The sequence below is a fragment of the Mus caroli genome, chromosome 12, assembly GCF_900094665.2.
Source record: "Mus caroli chromosome 12, CAROLI_EIJ_v1.1, whole genome shotgun sequence".
Lineage (NCBI taxonomy): Eukaryota > Metazoa > Chordata > Mammalia > Rodentia > Muridae > Mus > Mus caroli.
In genome coordinates this window covers 67,040,396-67,058,269 of record NC_034581.1, presented here as the reverse complement: position 1 = coordinate 67,058,269, position 17,874 = coordinate 67,040,396, and the positions used below count along the sequence as shown (strand labels likewise).

At 42.3% G+C, this 17,874-nt stretch overlaps 1 protein-coding gene across 7 annotated transcripts in view; it reads right to left on the bottom strand.

Moving 5' to 3' along the window:
• The window catches only part of Lrrc9 (leucine rich repeat containing 9), an 81,511-nt gene extending 63,964 nt beyond the window's left edge, over positions 1–17,547 (bottom strand). For 2 of the 7 annotated variants that reach the window (XM_021179299.1, XM_021179305.1), the window contains exons 1-6: positions 10,364–10,702; positions 3,192–3,272; positions 2,660–2,878; positions 1,718–1,858; positions 1,279–1,342; positions 682–752 (exon numbers count right to left, since the gene is read on the bottom strand). In XM_021179299.1, the coding sequence (XP_021034958.1) occupies positions 682–752; positions 1,279–1,342; positions 1,718–1,858; positions 2,660–2,878; positions 3,192–3,239 (543 nt within the window). In that variant the 5' untranslated portion in view covers positions 3,240–3,272; positions 10,364–10,702. Of the gene's footprint in view, positions 1–681; positions 753–1,278; positions 1,343–1,717; positions 1,859–2,659; positions 2,879–3,191; positions 3,273–10,060; positions 10,291–10,363; positions 10,703–14,147; positions 14,162–17,403 lie in introns of those variants that run through there. The other 5 variants (XM_021179304.2, XM_021179301.1, XM_021179300.1 and 2 more) reach the window with 4 other exon arrangements.
• Between the last annotated feature and the right edge of the window lie 327 nt (positions 17,548–17,874).

The window sequence follows — 17,874 nt, the reverse complement described above, 5'->3', positions numbered from 1 at the left end:
CCTGCAAGGAAGGAGGGCTGGGGAGGGGAATCGGTTGGAGTTCCTTAAGACATGTGTGCAGCTCAGAAGAGACAACAGGGTGAGCAGAGGGACCAGCCGAGCAGTAATTAGAGCAGGTGCATTCACAGTCCAAAGACAGGATGGGATTGTGTAGAGAGTGAGTGAAGAAGAGCCCCAGAAGGGGCAGTCTACCTTTTCAGATGCTCGAAGAGGACGAACCCCCAGCAAGATAAATGTAGCCAGAAAGACTAGGACAAAGTTCAGAGGAAGGAACATCCTACCAGCTAAATAGGTAAGTTATTTTTTGGTTCTAAAAGGATGAAGTCCTATGGCTATCTGAACAGATGCTACTCAAACTCCCTAGAGCAGTGGTTCTCAACCTTCCTAATGCTGAGACCCTTTACAGTTCCTCATGTTGTGCTGACCCCCCTACCATAACATTATTTTGTTGCTACTTCATAACTTCCATCTCGATACTGTGAAAAATGTAAATATCTGATCTGTAACCTCCAGAAGGGATCATAATGCACAGGGTGGGAACCACTGCCCTAGACCAGGAAGCACAAAGTAATGAACTCAATGCAATTACTCCTTGAAGGAGGATTGTTTGGTATATTTTCTGGTTTATGCAGTTGGTAACTCAGGTTGAAAAACAGAAGCCAACCATTTAGTTGAACATACCTTGAAGGAAGTAATTTGATTTCCAGAAAGGTTTAGTTTTTCCAGTTGTTCATTGGAATCAAGACATCGACCTTCCATTTAAAAACAAGATTAAGGACATGTTAGGAGTGAGGGCATAGCTCAGTGGCAGGGGGCTTGTCTTGCATACCCAAGGCCAAGAGTTCAATCCTCAGCATCACAAAAAGAATTAGATTTCTTGTTCTACCTTTGTTATATACACAGGCACACTTGTAAGTTTCAGATGGCCCTTATTCCTGCATTCCAATAGGATTAACAACACCACTGCATAATTAGCAATCGTGATGAGTGCCTGAGAGTCAAACATCTGAACCATAGATTTAAAAATAGGTAGGGAAATAGAGGTGGATCTGGGAAGAGATAGGTGGGTATAAATATGATCAAAACACACTGTAAGAAACTCTCAAAGAACCAATAATTAAAAAACATCTTCATAACTCAATAGAAAGAACTATGATCTAAGGTAAAAATGTATGCAAAAGTAAAATGGCTTTTCAATGGCATAACGTCTAAAAGAGGCAAATCTAAGCACACATTTTAAAAATGCATTAGCTCAGATTCTAAAGGGAACATACATACCAATGCTGCAGATTAAGTTTCCTGCAAGGTTGAGGTCTTTTAGATTCTTCAAAGTCTGCAAGCCCTGGAAGCGTAGACATATGCTTTTAAAACCTCAACTCTGACGTGTGTGTGTGTGTGTGTGTGTGTGTGTGTTTTGCCTGTGTGTATGCTGTGCACCACAGAGAACAGAACAGGGTGTTGGATTTCCTAGGACTGGAGTTACAGATAGTTGAAGAGTTGCTATGTGGTGTTGGGGACTGGAACCCAGGTCCTCTGGAAGAGCAGCCAGTGCATTTAACCTCTGAGCCATCTCTCTAGCCCCAAGGTAGTTCTTTTTGACCACAATAATGATGCTATTCATAACTATTTTGACCCTTCATGTTGTATCATAGACACTGTGGTTTTAATGCCATAGCAGTAAACTGACTTTACATGCAAATTATCAAGATTATCTCACCTCAATATTTTTTATCATATTGTGGTTCAGCCACAGAACTTCCAATTTTATTAGCTTCTCTAAATTTTCTATTTTGGAAATTTTATTGTAATATAAATATAATTTTTCCAAATTTCTACATCCTTGAAGGCCTTCAATTTTCTGTTGAAAAGGAGATTGAAGAGCGTTACTTATTTCAAAATCTTTGACTTATCAATAAAGTAAGTTTCTAAGTCTTTTTTTCTTATAAGTACCACTTTATTGTAACATAAATACTCAGAAAAAATTAACTCTAAATTAAAAGAAACATATAATTTCTCCATTTAAATACAGCTATATTCAATTTTGTATGTGTTCTTTAAATGTTAACCAACTACATCTATTTGCTATTAATATAATCATATGCATATATTATGGATACTGCAGGGTTTTTTTTGCTTAAGACCATCTTACACATTTAATATTTACATAAATTAAAAAGTCAAAATTATGACTTTATGAAGGTCATGAAAGCTTTAAAATTCCCCTATGTGCAGAATATTCACATTTGATGATTTTATTTATTCTGAAAGTACTACAACTAAAATTTTTAACTGTTTTCTGTTGAATTACTTCTTGAGTGTAATATTCTTAGGGTAGGAGTTTCTGAGTTCAAAGGTATGCACATTTCTATTATCCATGACACATTTTGTAGTATTTCTTTCTAAAATACATGTCTAGCCACTTAGTGCCACAGTGAATCAGTTCTGCTGTAAGCAATACTGGCTACGACCTAACTTGATATGTTTACCAAAAAAAATTTTGTTTTGATTCCTTATTCTGCTTTCACTTTGTACAAGTTTTTATCTTTGCCCACTTATCAGTTTTGATCCATAAACACTGCATATATTTTAATGAATTGTTTTTCCAAAGTCAAGAATTCAGACTTAGATGTACCTTGTAAGATTGCCTGTTTAATCTTACCTCTATGCAGCATTCGGCAATCCAAAGTTCATTAAGCTGTAAGCAAGTCTCCAACCCTGAAATTTCCCTTATGTCTTGAGCAACAATTGTAAGACTTGATAAATTATGAAACAATGATAATCCAACTATTCGGGGATACCCTGAGAAAAACATCTCCAGTTTTGAAGTATCGGATCCTTCCTGTCCAACGATCTCATATGTTAAGCCATTGCACAGACACTGTTTGAAAAGAAAGAATTTGAATTATTATCTGTTTTAACTAGTTTTTGAAAAACTGTCTTTTGACAACACAAACTATAAACTTCCCCTGGCACAGACACCATTCTCAGACCCCACAGAAGAGAAAGATGGATCTCGCTACTGATGCCTGTGCCTCTAGTCATCCAATAGGAGGAATCTCCTTCCCACCAATTCTCACAGCTCCAGGAAGGAGAGTGAGAATGTTCCCAATCCTCACAGCTTCAGGAGGGAGAGTCAGAATGCTCTACTCAATACTCTTGCAAATATTACTGAACAAAGGGCTTGGACTCACCAATTCTTTAATGATTTCACCTCGATTTAAGTTTTCACTTTCAATCATCTTCCATTAAAAACAATGGTCACACTAATATATCTATTAAAGAAGACAAAAGACGGAGTTCAGTCCTGGAGTCACGTCAGGCCGATTGGTGCATCACCTTAACATGCTAGCAACAGTGGCATTGTCAGGCCCCTGATTACAGCTAGACAGCCTACCACCAGATGAGAAGAAAGAAACACACACCTGCACCAGGGAAAAGTTGACCTCTAGAAAGACTGATGAAGTTCTTGCAGGATGAACCAGGCATCAGATTGGGAGAAAAGCCATGTACAAAAAAAGAGAAAGGTGGGACGGGGTGGGGGGGAGGGCATGCCAAAATTCAAGACACTGAAAAGATAAGTTTTACTAAGCTAATTAAAAAAAAAAAAAGTAATGCTGTTTTCAAACTCAGAGCAGCAACTTTTGGGAAAAGGAACTGTTGCAGGGCTTACAGCAAAGTACACCTCAGCTTAGCACTCAGGCCTTGTGAACTGGGGCCACTGTCCCACCTTGATGAAGCTCTGCCTTGGACGAGGACCCTCTGAAGGTCAGGTGTTGTCAATACAAAGTCATTAAAAGGTAAAGTCTTTTTTTTTTATTGGATATTTTCTTTATTTACACTTCAAATGTTATCCCCTTTCCCAATTCCACCCCCCCCAACCCCCTATCCAATCCCCTTCTCCCTGCTTCAATGACGGTGTGCCCTCACCCACTCCAACCTCCCCACCCTCAAATTCTCCTACACTGGGGCATCGAGCCTTCTTCACAAGACCAAGGGCCTCTTCTCTCACTGATGCCCAACAAGGCCATCCTCTGCTACATATGCAGCTGGAGCCATGGATCCCTCTGTGTGTACTCCTTGGTTGGCTGTTTAGACCCTGGGAGCTCTGGTTGGTTGATATTGTTGTTCTTCCTATGGGGTTGCAAACCCCTTCAGCCCCTTCAGTCCTTTCTCTAACTCCTCCATTGGGGATACCATGCTCAGAGGCCATGGAGGTTCCTTCCCCCAAGAATGGGACCTGGTGTCCAATAGCAGCCTGATGGAGGGGGGTTATCTCCTCTTTTCCTCTTCCACCTGCCACTTGAAGATCACACCAGACACCTGATCCCAGTGCCTTGATCTTGGAACTCCTGGCATACAGAACTGTAGAAAACAAATGTCTACTGATTCTATTCAGCTCTGGGCATTTTATTATAGCGACATGAAATGGACCAAGGCATTGAGCCAAGGAGGAGAGGAGAAAACCCTACCCAGCTAACTACACAGAGCAAAATGTAATCAGAAAATTACCTTATTTGCACTGATGTCTTGACTCAGTTGAGCCATTTCCCCAGTCGCTAACCTATGTATCAAAGACCTAGGAGGTGCCAGAGCAGACGGCAAGGAGGGGAAAGGGACCCGGGTTGATATGGTGGGATCTAAGTAAAGAATTAAATACATAAGGTGAGCCATGAAGGAATCTGGACCACATGCATCCAGGCAGAGGGAATCACAGTCAGAACACAGGCTGAGGATATGCTTGGGATATGTGTAGGACATGAAGGCAGAAGGGTGTGATGGACCACACTGAAGAACCAACCAGACAGATAGGATCTGTAGTCAAGGGAGTACTGTAGGGCTAGACCTCTGCTGCTCATTCCTTCTCTACTTCCCACTGGCATCTTTACAACAAGAATACAACAGTGATGTGGGAGTTACCCTGGGGGGTCTCCCTTCTCCCTGGGCTCATTGTCCACCAGCCCATGACGACCAAGGAAGCAGAGTCCCACCAGCAGGGTTTCAGATGACCCGTGAGTTTGAACGGTTAGGTAATAATGACATAATGGGGCCAGTTTCGGGGAGACAGATCAACTTTACCTGGGATGATTTAAGGGTTATATAGTTTGAAGTTAATGGGGTAAGAATATCCAGGATGGGCAAAGGTCATTGGCTGAAGGCTAAGGTACTGAGGTACCTCATTAGCATGGGGTACATTCCAGGAAACTCAGGTCCTTGCTGATTGGGTTCTTATTGGGAGAAAGGAAGCTGAACCTGTAATCTAACCAAGTCTGGGTGGCATTTGCAGGTAGAGATGGATGGGTGCGTGTGTGTGTGTGTGTGTGTGTGTGTGTGTGTGTGTGTGTGTGTACATGGGGTTGAACTCCCTAGGCAAGGTTAGAGAAGGAGAAGCCCTGCTGACAAAGGAAGTCTGCCATTTTGCCCGGAGCTCAGAAGGCTATTTGGAAAATGTTGCCCTTAATTAGCAGAACACGAGCAGTAAGAGAATTAGCTAGAAAACATTAGAAAGCATTTAGATGCTCCATCGAAGGTCCTTATGTAGCTACAGGCCATAGTATCCCTCCCTTAGGCTTACTCAGAAGGGAGACCAAGTAAAGGAACGGTTTGTAGCCCCTGTACTTATCAGAAGAATGGCCTTCCATTGCTTTAATGTTTGGGGAACTGAAAGGAAGGCTATTGAGCAGGGACCACTAGATGCAAAGGTCAGAGCCAATCCTCAAGACCTCCAAAGACATCAAATAAGCACCCTGGTAATCTTAATTTATACCCAAGATACCAATTCTGGAAAGAACTACACGGTTTGCTCCTAAATGATTACAGACATTCACTACTGATTTTGGACTTTCTGATCTGTCTCTTCCCCCTCTCTCTTCTCCAGGAGCTGTGTCACTGTGCTTCCAAGAGATGTCCCCTCTAATCTCTGGAATCTGAGATAACACTTGGTTCCAAGTTGGTGGCTGTGAGGTTGTCTGGCTGGAAGAAGTGTGTCATGGGAATAGCAAGGGGGTGGGGAGGCTTTAAGGTTTCAAAAGCCACGTTAGCCTTTAGCTAACTCTGCCACCATGCCTGCCTATGGCCACACCTCCTCACCATGGTGGTGACTAGCTTTGTGATGACTACATTTGGAGTCAACTAAAATCTAAATATCTGGGCATTCCTGTAAAGGGCTTTATTTCCCCTGACTGGATTATCTGAGGTGGGAAGATCCACCCTAAATCTAGACCACACATTCTGGTGGCATGTAAGAAGGAAGCTTTTGGGTTTTGCCTGCTTTCCCTCACTTGAATGGACAATGCCATTTATTCTGCATCTGAGGCATTACTTTGCCGGTATTATAACCCTTTTTCCATAGGATTCCAACCAAAAACCAGCTGAGACATCCAGTCATGTCTCCAGTCAGGAGACAGCCATTCTTGAACTAGCCAGACCACTGCCACAGCTTGGTAGCCATTCTAATCAACACACAGTTCTCTTCTTCTAGAGAACCCTGACTAATATAGGCTCTTAACCCTCTGGGACCACTGGCCCAAAATAAAGCCTTCCTTCTATGCTTCTATAGTTGCCAATACAATTCCCTCTCTCCCTCTTCTTCCTCTTCCTCCTCTTCTTCCTCCTCCCCTTCCATTTCCTTCTCCTCCTTTTAAGTTTCTTAGTTTTTTATATTCATTTTATGACATATTTAAGATTTGTTGTTAAAGATCTCTGTTGTGGGGCTTGAGATTCATCCAGAGGTTAAGAATACTTGCTGTTCTTCCAGAGGCCTGGAGCTCCATTCCTAGTTCCTACATCAGCAGGCTAAGAGCTACCCCTGCTCTGCAAATCCCTTTCCTCTGGTGTCTGTAAGTACCTGTACACCTTGCACATATCCACACTACACACACACACACACACACACACACACACTGCAAATTAAATATAAAAAAAGAATTTTAAAAGTCCAGCTGGGATTCTGACTGAAGAGTGCATTACAGTAAAGTATTAGAGGAAGGGAGTTCACCTTCCGAGGACTCTGTAAAAACAAAGCACAGCTCTTCATTTAGTCAAGAAGACTACATTTCTGGGTACACAGACATGAAGCTTCTCTCTTGACTTCACGATACTCTGTCAACATCAATGACCCATTTAGGCAAAATAATCCTGTTCTAGCTCTGAAGTTAACTGACAAAGCAGAATCCCATGGAAACCCCCAAATTTGCACAACTACATCTGAGCTGTAAGAAGCTATTCCCAGGTACAGAGGCAAGCGTTTCTGTTTCTCCTCTGCTCCCTTGCCTATGAGAAGGGGCTGGAAGACGAAAATCCTGGGATCCATGAGATTACCCTAACATGCACCACTGTTCTCAAGCCTTCCCCTTCCTCCCTCATTTCTCCCCTCTCCCTTATCATCCCTCCATGCCTCCTCCCCCATCTCTTGTCAGATTGTCCTGTCCTCACCTTTACAGGTAACACGGCTGTCTTAGGATATACTCCCTTCAATCTCCTTTCTCCTTAAAGACACATCGCCTGCCCCACCCCCTTAGGACTTTTGGCTCAGTAGAAATGTTCATTTTGGGGCTGAGGGAGTTGGCTTAATGGATGAAGTGCTTGTGTTTACTGTACAAGCATGAGGATTTCAGTTTAGGTTCCCAGCACCCATGGAAACGCTGGATACCTGCAATCCAGGCGTGAGAGTGGAGACAGAAAGAGCCCAAGGAGTTGTGGGGTATGGGTGTGCAAGATGGGGAAGGCTTGCCGGGTCCGGCAATTTGGCTGAATTGGTAAGCTTACAGTTTACTGAGATCCTGTCTCAAAAATAAGGTAGAGAGCAATTGAGAAAGACACTCCATATTAGCAGTCTCTGATATATATCCATACACCCTTGAGTGAGCATGCCCCCACACACATGTGCACACGTATCACATACAATGAATAAATAAAGACTTCAGTTTGACTGAAATGAATCAGCTTTTCTGTGCACGGGTCCACCGTGTCTACCTCTGTTAGAGAATGCTCTGCCAGTCCTTCATCTTTCTTCCCATAAGGTCTCCTTTCCTTTGTGTATAAGTTCAGGTTTCCCTATTTAGAAAAGTCCTTTCTATATTGCAATAAAAAAAAAAAACCCGAATAGCTTACGTTTCACACTTTCACAAAGAACTTTCTAGACAATCAGCAACAATAATTTACTCCATGCAGTCCTCAACCCAGTGTAATGTGAAAGAAAATCCTTCAAGCCATCACAGCGTCTACTTCTGGTTAAACAACAATAGTCAATAGCCTCCAGATTGCCAAAGGCAGTGGACCCGTTTCAGCCTCAACTTGACCTTGACGTGACTTTGAGCAATGCTTGATAGCATTGAGCAATACTGATTATTCTTAAGTTTTCTCCTTGGTTTCTCTCTATCCCCTCCCCCCCTTCCCTCCCACTCTGTGTATGCACATGGAAGAATAAACGCTGCTGTATGCATCTAAGTGTGGAGGTCAGTGGATAATCTCAGGGGCCATCCCACAGGTGCCATCCACCTCGATTTCCTTTTGAGCCGGTGTCTCTCATCTTGATGGGAACTCACCTGGTAGGCTAGCTTTGCTGACCAAGGAGCTCCAGGAATTGGCTTGCCTCCCAAGCATGGGGATTACACGCCATGTTTTATTTACATGGGTTCTGGGATGGAACGCAAGTCCTCTTGCTTGCAAGGAAAGCGCTTCACCGTCTAAACTGTCTCCCCAGTCCTCTACTTGTTAGTTTGCACTAACAGCTTCCTTCTTTGTAAAAGCCACTCATCTTTCGTGTCCTCTTTCCTATGCAATAGACTCAAAAGCCCACGTGGACATGTCACAGGCATCTCAAATGCAGTATGCCTGTCCCAAGCTGAGCTCTATTTCCAACCAATGTTTTCCCTTAATGAATGCCTTCTTTTGCTAAAGGACACCACCACCCATCCCTTCTTCATCCCAGTTGGAAGCTTGAGACTTACCCTCATGCCTTTCCCAGGCTCATTTCTCACCAAGTACACACACACAGAATTCTTATGCTTCCTCTCCACTCTCTGCCATCGTGGCCCCTCTTGTCTCACTACCTACCCCATTCTCTTATCCATGGGAGCAGCCAGACTCTTGCGGGATATATTTGTTTATGCTATTCCTCTTGGAAATTGTTTAAAATCACCATTTTCAGACTCATGCCAATCTCTTAAGCCCCTGGTCAACCAAAACAGCCACTCAACATTCCAGTACTGGCTACAACTCTAGTCCTATGATAGCTAGCATGGCTGTACTTCAGCACATACTTTTTCCTCTCCTTGAAATATCTTCTGTCCTTGACTCTATACTCCATATATCCTTAAAGAGTGCATTGAGTCTTCTTTGAAGACTTGCATCCTCTTTGGTCTTATTGTAAACATTCTCTTTCATGTGACTGGGTTAGGTTAGCACATGTCCTCTGCATGGCTATTGTCTGTCACATTGTATTGTGATACTTGCAGGTCCTTCCTCCTAACATGTTCACTGAGGACAGGAACTACGGCTGACACACTATAACTTATCAAATGGTTCCAATGAACTGTCATACCACACACATCCTACCCAACATGATTGTAAACACTGTTCTGCATGGCAATTTGTAACACAGTCCTAACTGGTCTGTAAAGAACTCCTGTCTGCCAGCAAAGCTGAGTGAGCATTTATTTAATCTAAGAAACTATCACCTTTCTGCCCAGCAGAAGTCCTATGTGGTCCAACTGTTTTCTCCCTTGAGTATAAAGGAGCCAGAACCCAACAGTTCTCCATGGTGGTTCACGTAAAGGCCCTCCAATTTCTAGATGATCACTATCACTTGAGTCTTTCAGTCCAATAGTTGCCCGAGCCTAGGGCACATCTTTTCTTTCTTTTTCCTAGGATCCTTCTCTGAAGTATCACTATTATTTTTTTATTATTTTAACTACCATCACAATATTACTATAACCCCCACTGCACCATCGCATAGGTCCCCTGACCTGTGTGCTGCTGGGAAATTTCCTCCATGTGACTCCCTACTCCTTCCTACAGGGGAGGGACACCTAGAGGCAACCAGAAGACCGATACTCAGTACCTTATTCCAGAGAGAGGATGGATTCCGGGGGCTGTCCTAGACAGGTCAGAGTGCACTCCAACCTCCCAAATCCCTTCCTGCAGCTGACACCAGCCCCGGGCCTGCTGTGTACTGACCGCCCACTGTGGTTGTCTAGGAAACCCTCTCTCCGCCTCCCTTGACCTCTGGGTCAGGAAGGGGATGGTGAGGACTGGGAAATCAGCCGCCCATCCTTGTCTGGATCACGTGGTAGCAAACTACAACCAATTAACATAAGCAGGGAAGACCCTCCCCCGCCCCCTTCCGGAAGACCTCCCCTCCCACCTTTGTTAAGGCTCCTGCGGAGCGGTGGCCGCCGGTCGCTGCCTAGTTCTTAGTCTTGGGTGTATCACTTCACTTTGTTTCCTTCCGAGGACAGTGACAGTTTGTGGGCTAGGCGGTGGGAACCTGGTCCTGGCATTTTCACAGTTAAAGTTTTTGACACCTGGAGCCTCGAAGTCAGCAGTACTAACTGGTCTTGATCCTTGGCGTGGCGTGGAGCAGTGAGGTCATAAGAAGGTTCCCCATCCGCCCCCTTCCGCCGCTGATGGTCTCGGTCCCAGCTGCTGCGCAGCTGAGGCCGCCAAGAGCCCGGTGAGCCCCCAAGGGCAAGCGCCAGACCGCGCGCCCAGGAACGTCTCCAAGCAATCGACCCCCACTGGTCTTTTAGGAGTTCTCAGGCAGGCTTTCGAGTGTCTTAATTTGCCAAAATTCTCAGGAGGCAATAATTTACAAGATAGAATACAAGTTAAGAGGACAGGGGGAGACTGGCTGAGAAAGCAATGAATTATAAAACAAACCAAATCAACCACAACGTCCACTAGAGTTAGCCACTAGCCACAGCCGTGTATGTGCTCTTTAAATGCGGTAGTCTGAACTGTATATAGGAAAATATACTTCAAAACTTAAACGCTTGGTATGCGTTTAAGAGATGCAATGGAAACGACTTCGTTAATGATTTTTGTATCGATCACATGTTAAACTATTTTGGGGTACACTGAGTTAAATAAGGTTATGTTTTGTATGTTACGTTGAAAAATCTGGCTACCAGGGCAATTTATAATTGCTTGGGAGGCTTGCATTAGGTTATTTTGGACCGGGCATGTCGTTGTTTGCTGTCTATTACAAGAGATAAACACCAGACGCAACTTGAGGTGAGGGTTTATTTGGCTTTATATGATCAGATCACAGTCCTTCAGCAGGGAAGACAGCCCAGCTAGGAGCAGTGGAGAAATACTATGGGGTTCAGGTGGCTCTCTTATACAAGCCAGGGCGATCTGCTCAGGAGAGGCACTGTCCACAGTGGGCTGGGCTCTCTCCTATCAGTCATTAATAATAAAAAAAAAAAAGACCCACAGATATGCCCTCAGGACAATCTGATAGGGGCAGTTCCTCAGTTGAGATTCTGTCGTTGTGTCTAGTTTTTTGTATTAAAATTGACAAAACTCTTGACAGCACTGCACTCATTTTTATAATTCAGTGGGGTTCTGTTAGTATTTATGACCATCGGGTCCTCTTGCAAACTAGTGTCTGCTGCTTCAACTCAGCCTAGCTTTCAATTGCTTTCTCAAGAAAATCTTCACATTATAAATATTTCTTTTTTCTTTCTTTTTTGTTTTGTTTTGGTTTTGGTTTGCTTGTTTTTTTTGTTTTGTTTTGTTTGTTTGTTTGAAATCTGATTCAGGTTTTATTTTTACTATCTTCCTCTCTGAAAATCTAGTTGAACAAGATAACCTATGCTTGAAGAAGCCTTTGTTTAGAATATAAAGATTTAATAAGAGGATAGTTTTAATTTGTAAACTTTAAAGAAATTTCCATCATAGATCAGTTAGATTAAAATTATTTAATGATGCATCAAAATTCTCACTTTGGGGTTTGCTGGTTTAGTTTTTTGTTTGAATCATTTTTGTTTGTTTGTTTGTTTTGTCAATTTGACACAAACCTTAACTGAGCAAATGCCTCCATCAGATTGGCCTGAAGGCAAGCCTGTAGGGCATCTTCTTATTAACAGTTGATGTGGGAGGACCCAGGCAATGTAGGTAGTTCCACCTTTGGGCAGGTGGTTCTGGATTGTATAAGAAGACAGAAAGCCATGGAGGGAGAGGGAGCCAGTAGGCAGAGCTTCTCCATGGATCTGCTTCAGCCCCTACCCGCAGGCAGGTCCTTTTCTTTCTTTCTTTTTTTTTTTTTTTTTTTTTTTTTTCCCAGCCTGACTTTTCTTTGCTGATGGAGTCATAAGATGAAATAAACCCTTTGCTATCTAAATTGCTTTTTGGTCATGATGCTTATCATAGTACTAGAAAACAAACCAGAACAGGAAGAATGTAGTGTTCAGGGATGGGAGTACAGAGGTTATCAGAATACACTATTTAGTTTTGAAGTATATGAATCTGTTGTGATTTCCCCTACAAGAGGAAGTGTTAATATGCACTCTGTATTTATTATATAAAAAACAGATTATGTGAGAGCTCGCATACGATGAGGCCAACTCTAGTGATTCTTCAGGAGCCTTCCATCTTGTTTCCTGAGACAGAGTCTCACTGAAGCCGGTGCTCCTGCTATTACGGTAGCCTGTCTGTCTGTCTGTCTGACCAGTGGGGTTCAGACATCTACTTTTTCCTCCCTCCCAGCTGGGATTACAGGCAAGCACTCACGACCTAACCAAGTTTTTATTTGGGTTCTGAGCCTTGAAGTCCAGTCCTCACATTTGCACAGCAAGCACTTTTTCTATTGAGCATCTTCTTATGAACGATTGATGTGGGAGGGCCCAGGGCATTGTGGGCAGTTCCCCCTCTGGGCAGGTGGCTCTGGATTGTATAAGAAAGCAGACTGGAGACTTATATCCACCCATAACGGGAAGAGTGCTCCTTTTCTCTAGGAAAAGCTCACTGACTTTGGCAGCAGGACTTGTGTTAGCATCCTTTACAGGCTCAGAGGAAAAACCTTTGGTGATTTGCCAAACTAAATCCTTTGTCCAAAGTAATCTGTTAAGACTGCTTGTTTGTTTCAATACTCCAGATGTTGCTTAAAGTGGAAAGGTGCGACCAGCTTTCATTAATCTCATTGAGTATACGTCATTTGAGGTTGACATATGATACATTGTTTTATGTATCTGTAAATGGAAGTGAAGTCACTAGCAGAGCTGAGAGAAGTGGACATATGTTCCCGTCTCTAGCCCGAAAGCCATCTCTAATAGTTATCATTTGCCAGTGAGAATTTAGTTTTCTTCAAAGGAGTCTCACTGTAGAAACAAACTATTCTTCAAGGTAGGCTGCGTGCCCAGCGGTAGATGATCAACAGAAAATGAACTCAGTGACATCTTGGGAAGTTCCTTGTCTCAGAATGCTGTGTCAGGGCTTTTTCTACCCCCCCCCCCATTTTGCTTTTAATAATATTATTACTAATTATTATTATTTTACTATTGCTATTATTGTTATTTTGCTCTACTGGTTCTTTTCATCCACATTCTGGCTTGTAGTTTAGTGTTTTTATGGGATTCCCTTAATGTGTGAACGAGTGGGGTCTCTGCATCTGTATCTGTTTCCTGTGCTTTCTCTTGGGTTCTTTTCCTTCTGTTTGTTTTGCCCTATTCAGATGTGTTAGTTCTTGTTTTATCTCACATCTTACTGTTATCCTTAAGAAGACTGCTCGTTTACTATTTAGACACATAAAGAGAGTGGATCCAGACGGGACGGGAGGTGAGGAGAACAAAACCATCATCAGTGCATGTTATTCAAGGAAAAAAAGATCGATTTTCAATAAAAGGAAAAAAAATCAAAAGAAAAGAAAAGCTTGAATGATGTAACCATTCATTAGTTAACATCTTTTAGATTGACTATTAAATTTATTTATTCAAGAAACCCATCATTAGGAAAAGAAGAATGGAAAGTCGGAAGAATGAAAAGTCTGGGAACTTTAAGCGCTAATTTGAATTTCATGTTTTTATCTTTGTACAGATGACGGCTTCCCAGCTAATGATTTCATTAGACTGTGTGTAAAAGTTCACTGCCTCATGCTTGAATTTTACATGTCACAAAAACCCACAAATGCAACACAATTCAGAACTTACTCAAGCAGTGGAAGGGGTAATGTGCTTCTTACAAGGTCATCTTTAAAGGCCCGCTTACTAATGGCTAGCAGTGACTATTCCAATTCTAGGAAATGAATACATTAGGATACAATTAAAACTTAGAAGCTGTGCTAGGCAAAATTTTAATTAGGGCGACATAATCCTACATTTACGGTTTCCACCAAAAAGAGTTAGGCTTTGGCTATGATTTGCTGGTAAAAAATTAATGAACAGAAAAAGGGACTTCTGTCTCAGATGACTTCACCACTCCCATCACCCTTCCCGTTCAGTTTGCATTTTGCTCTAGGCACCAGCCCAAGGACAATGGATTTAAACCAGAGAGGGAGGCTTATTCCACAGGAGAGACAGCTCCTCCACCTTTTCTGCACTTAGAACTTAGGCATAAAGCCTCCATCACAGTCTTAGGCCTCAGCATATTACCAACAGCTCACACAAAGCCCTTCTCCATTTCCATTCCTTCCCCAGCTATTGCCTATATCCTAACCTCATCCTAGCCACTGACAAAAACCAAGGATTCTTATTCATGTTAATGCATGCTAACCATATAGAAAATGGGTTTTCCTGTGATGTTTTCATACACATTTTACGTATTTTGATTGTATTCATCCTCTGGTCCCCTTTCTTCCTCGAAAGCCCTCCGTATACTTGCTCGTTGCTCCTTTCCCCCATCCATTCTACAGATTCTCATTTCTTATGAGAGAAAACATGTAATGCTTGCTTGACTGAGTCCTGTTTATTTCACTGAATATAATGGCATGGAGTTCCATTCATTTTCCTATCAATGGCTTTTTACCCTTATGAATGATCAGTTTTCCTGCGTGTGTGTGTGTGTGTGTGTGTGTGTGTGTTGTATATTTTTCCTTATTTAGTCACTGAATACCTAGGCTTATTCTGTGAACTGGCTACTGTGAATAGTGACTTAACAAACATGGCTAAGCAGACCTATTGTATGGTGCCTTAATACCCAGGACTGGTAGAGCTGGGTCACACAGTAGATCTTTTCTAGCCCTTTGAGGAATCTTCCCACTGATTTCCATGAGGCTGCACCAATTTACATTCTACTATGAATATGAGGGTTCCCACCCGCCTGAATCCTCTCTAGCCTTTACTTACTTTGCATTCTTGATAATAGCCACTCTATCTAACTGGAGCAAAATAAAAGTCAATGTAGCTTTGATTTGCATTTGTCTGATGGTTAAAATATCTAAGATTTTTGTCAAATGTCTGCTGTCTGTCTGAACTTTGAGAAATGTCTTTAGTTCATTTGCATATGTGTTGACTGGGTTACTTATTCTTCTGGTGTTAAATTTTAAGTTCTCTTTGTTTGTTTCTTTGCTTGCTTGTTTCTGCTTTTTAAGACAGGGTTTCACTGTGTAGCCCTGGCTGCCCTGGGACTGCTCTGTAGACCAGACTGGTCTCCAACTCACAAAGATCTACCTGCCTCTGCTTCCTGAGTGCTGGGATTAAAGGGGTGAACCACTACTGCCTAGCAAAATTTAAGTGCTTGACATGTCACGGATACAGCTCCTCTGTTGGCAGCAGAGCTGGCAAGGATTTTTCTTTCATACTGCATGTTGTATTTTAATATTTATTTATCACATGTATGCATGCATGTGGAATGCATACATGTATATGCATGTGTGTGAAATACATGTGGAAGACAGAGGACAACTTTCAAGCGTCAGTTGTCCTCTTCTATCGTGAGAATCCTGGGGATTGAACTCAGGTCTCTGGGTTTGCCAGCACACTGCCGTTGAGGTATAAAGTCCCTAAGTTGATGCAGTACAACTGAATGCCTTGGATGAGCTGAGGTAGAAAGCTCCTACCTTGATGCAGTACAATTGAATGCCTCTTATGAGTTTCAAACATTTTTCTTTTACGTGGGTTCCATGTCCATATTTTTATTTATACACATGGTATTTTGATATAAAATTCATTCGGAGCTTCAAATCTCATGCTATCTTGACATACATCTATGTTTTACTATATACATCTATTTAACTGGTTCCATATTCTGCATTCTAGAGTATGACATACACCAGCCATTGTTACCTTTTGTTCTTGTTACATTCCTAATAATGGCCTCCCAGCTTGATTCCATTAAACACCACCTCAGGGATCAACCAATAATGGTTTTCTGAAGGATAATTTCTCTGGCATAAATAGCAGGAATGGAACATCTAGGCTAAGGCAGGCACACTTTATTTACCAAATACTATGTGATAACTTCCCAGAAAGTTTGTCCCAGACTTCCTTTCTAAAATTGTACTTGGGGAATCTTATTCTTCTTGTTGGGGAAGTTTAAGAGAAAACAAAAATCTCTGGCCAGTCCTCCAAAATCCTTTTCACAGAGTTGGAAGAAGTCATAATAGTGTAAAAGTATCGTACTAACATTGACAGATCTTACAGGCAAGCCACTAAAGAGATTACAAGTGCAGGGTGACATTATATAGCTGAGAAGACTCAATTCATGGCTCACATACTCCAAAACTAAACAACTGGCTCTCGATTGAGAGAGCTTGGCAAGCATCCTTGGTCACACCTTTAGGATGAGCATAAAGCTTATCCTAAATTCTCATGGTTACTCGCTTGAACCACCTTCATCAACCTAAATGGCTTGAGCTAATGGAAAAACAAGCTAGCTTCCTGACAGAAGGCAGATGGAGACAGAGGTGCCATGGAGTAATTAGGCCCGGATGATACCAAGGAAACAAGAAGAGAAGGGAGCCGTCTCCCTTGAGGATTACATTTAAAAGAGATGTCCCCCAAGTCACGAGAAAGGTCGTATGTCTACACGTATATAGAGTAAGACAATGAAGAATTTATAATTACATACATTCTAAAGAAAATACCTTGAAGGCAACTCAGGGAGCACGTTCTCTCGCCTTCTGTGTCGGGGCATTTCCTCTCCTTATTTGTATTCACACCATCACTCTGACCTTTGCTACAGATTTGCATCCTGTCTGCCTCCACCATAAGGCCCTGAGCTCTGCCAGGGCACGGACCATCCCTCCCTCATTGGTGGTTGTAAGCCCAGCATCTAGCTTAGTAGCTGTCACACAGTAAGAACCATTCACTGTATGCTTACCAGGCTATATGCTTATTACTTTATTTAAACTATGTCATATTTACAGGTAATTTTTCTAAAATATCTCAGGTTTCCTCCACATTAAGCAAACTAAATGCTCTATGAAGGCTGGAATTTATAAAGCTCCAATTAACAACCATGACTTACTACGAGTATCTAATCCCCACTCGGCAAGATGAAGAACTTCAAACTTCTTACTGTTTTCTCATCAGGGCAAGGATTAACTGAACTCCACTGGCCATCCTTTCTGAGCAGTAATCTCATTTATGAGTGTTCTTTCCTCATGATCTAACCTCCCCAAAGCACTTCCTCTTAATTGTCATGGAGTTAGAATTCCAGCATAAGAACTTGGGGAGACACAAACATTCTGGCCATTGCATCCCACCCCTAGTTCTCTCCATGGTTTCATTTTCACGAATGGACCTCCATACCAACAGTCCCAAACTCAAGCATCACCTCAGAGCCAAGGTCAAGAGTCTTCATATCATGTAAAACAAACATAAGCGAATCTCAAGGCAAATTCCTGGTTGGCTGTAGATCTGTAAAATAAGTCAAGCAACATGATTCTCAAATAAAACAATGGGGGCAGGCACAGGAAAACCTTCTTTCCATTCTGAG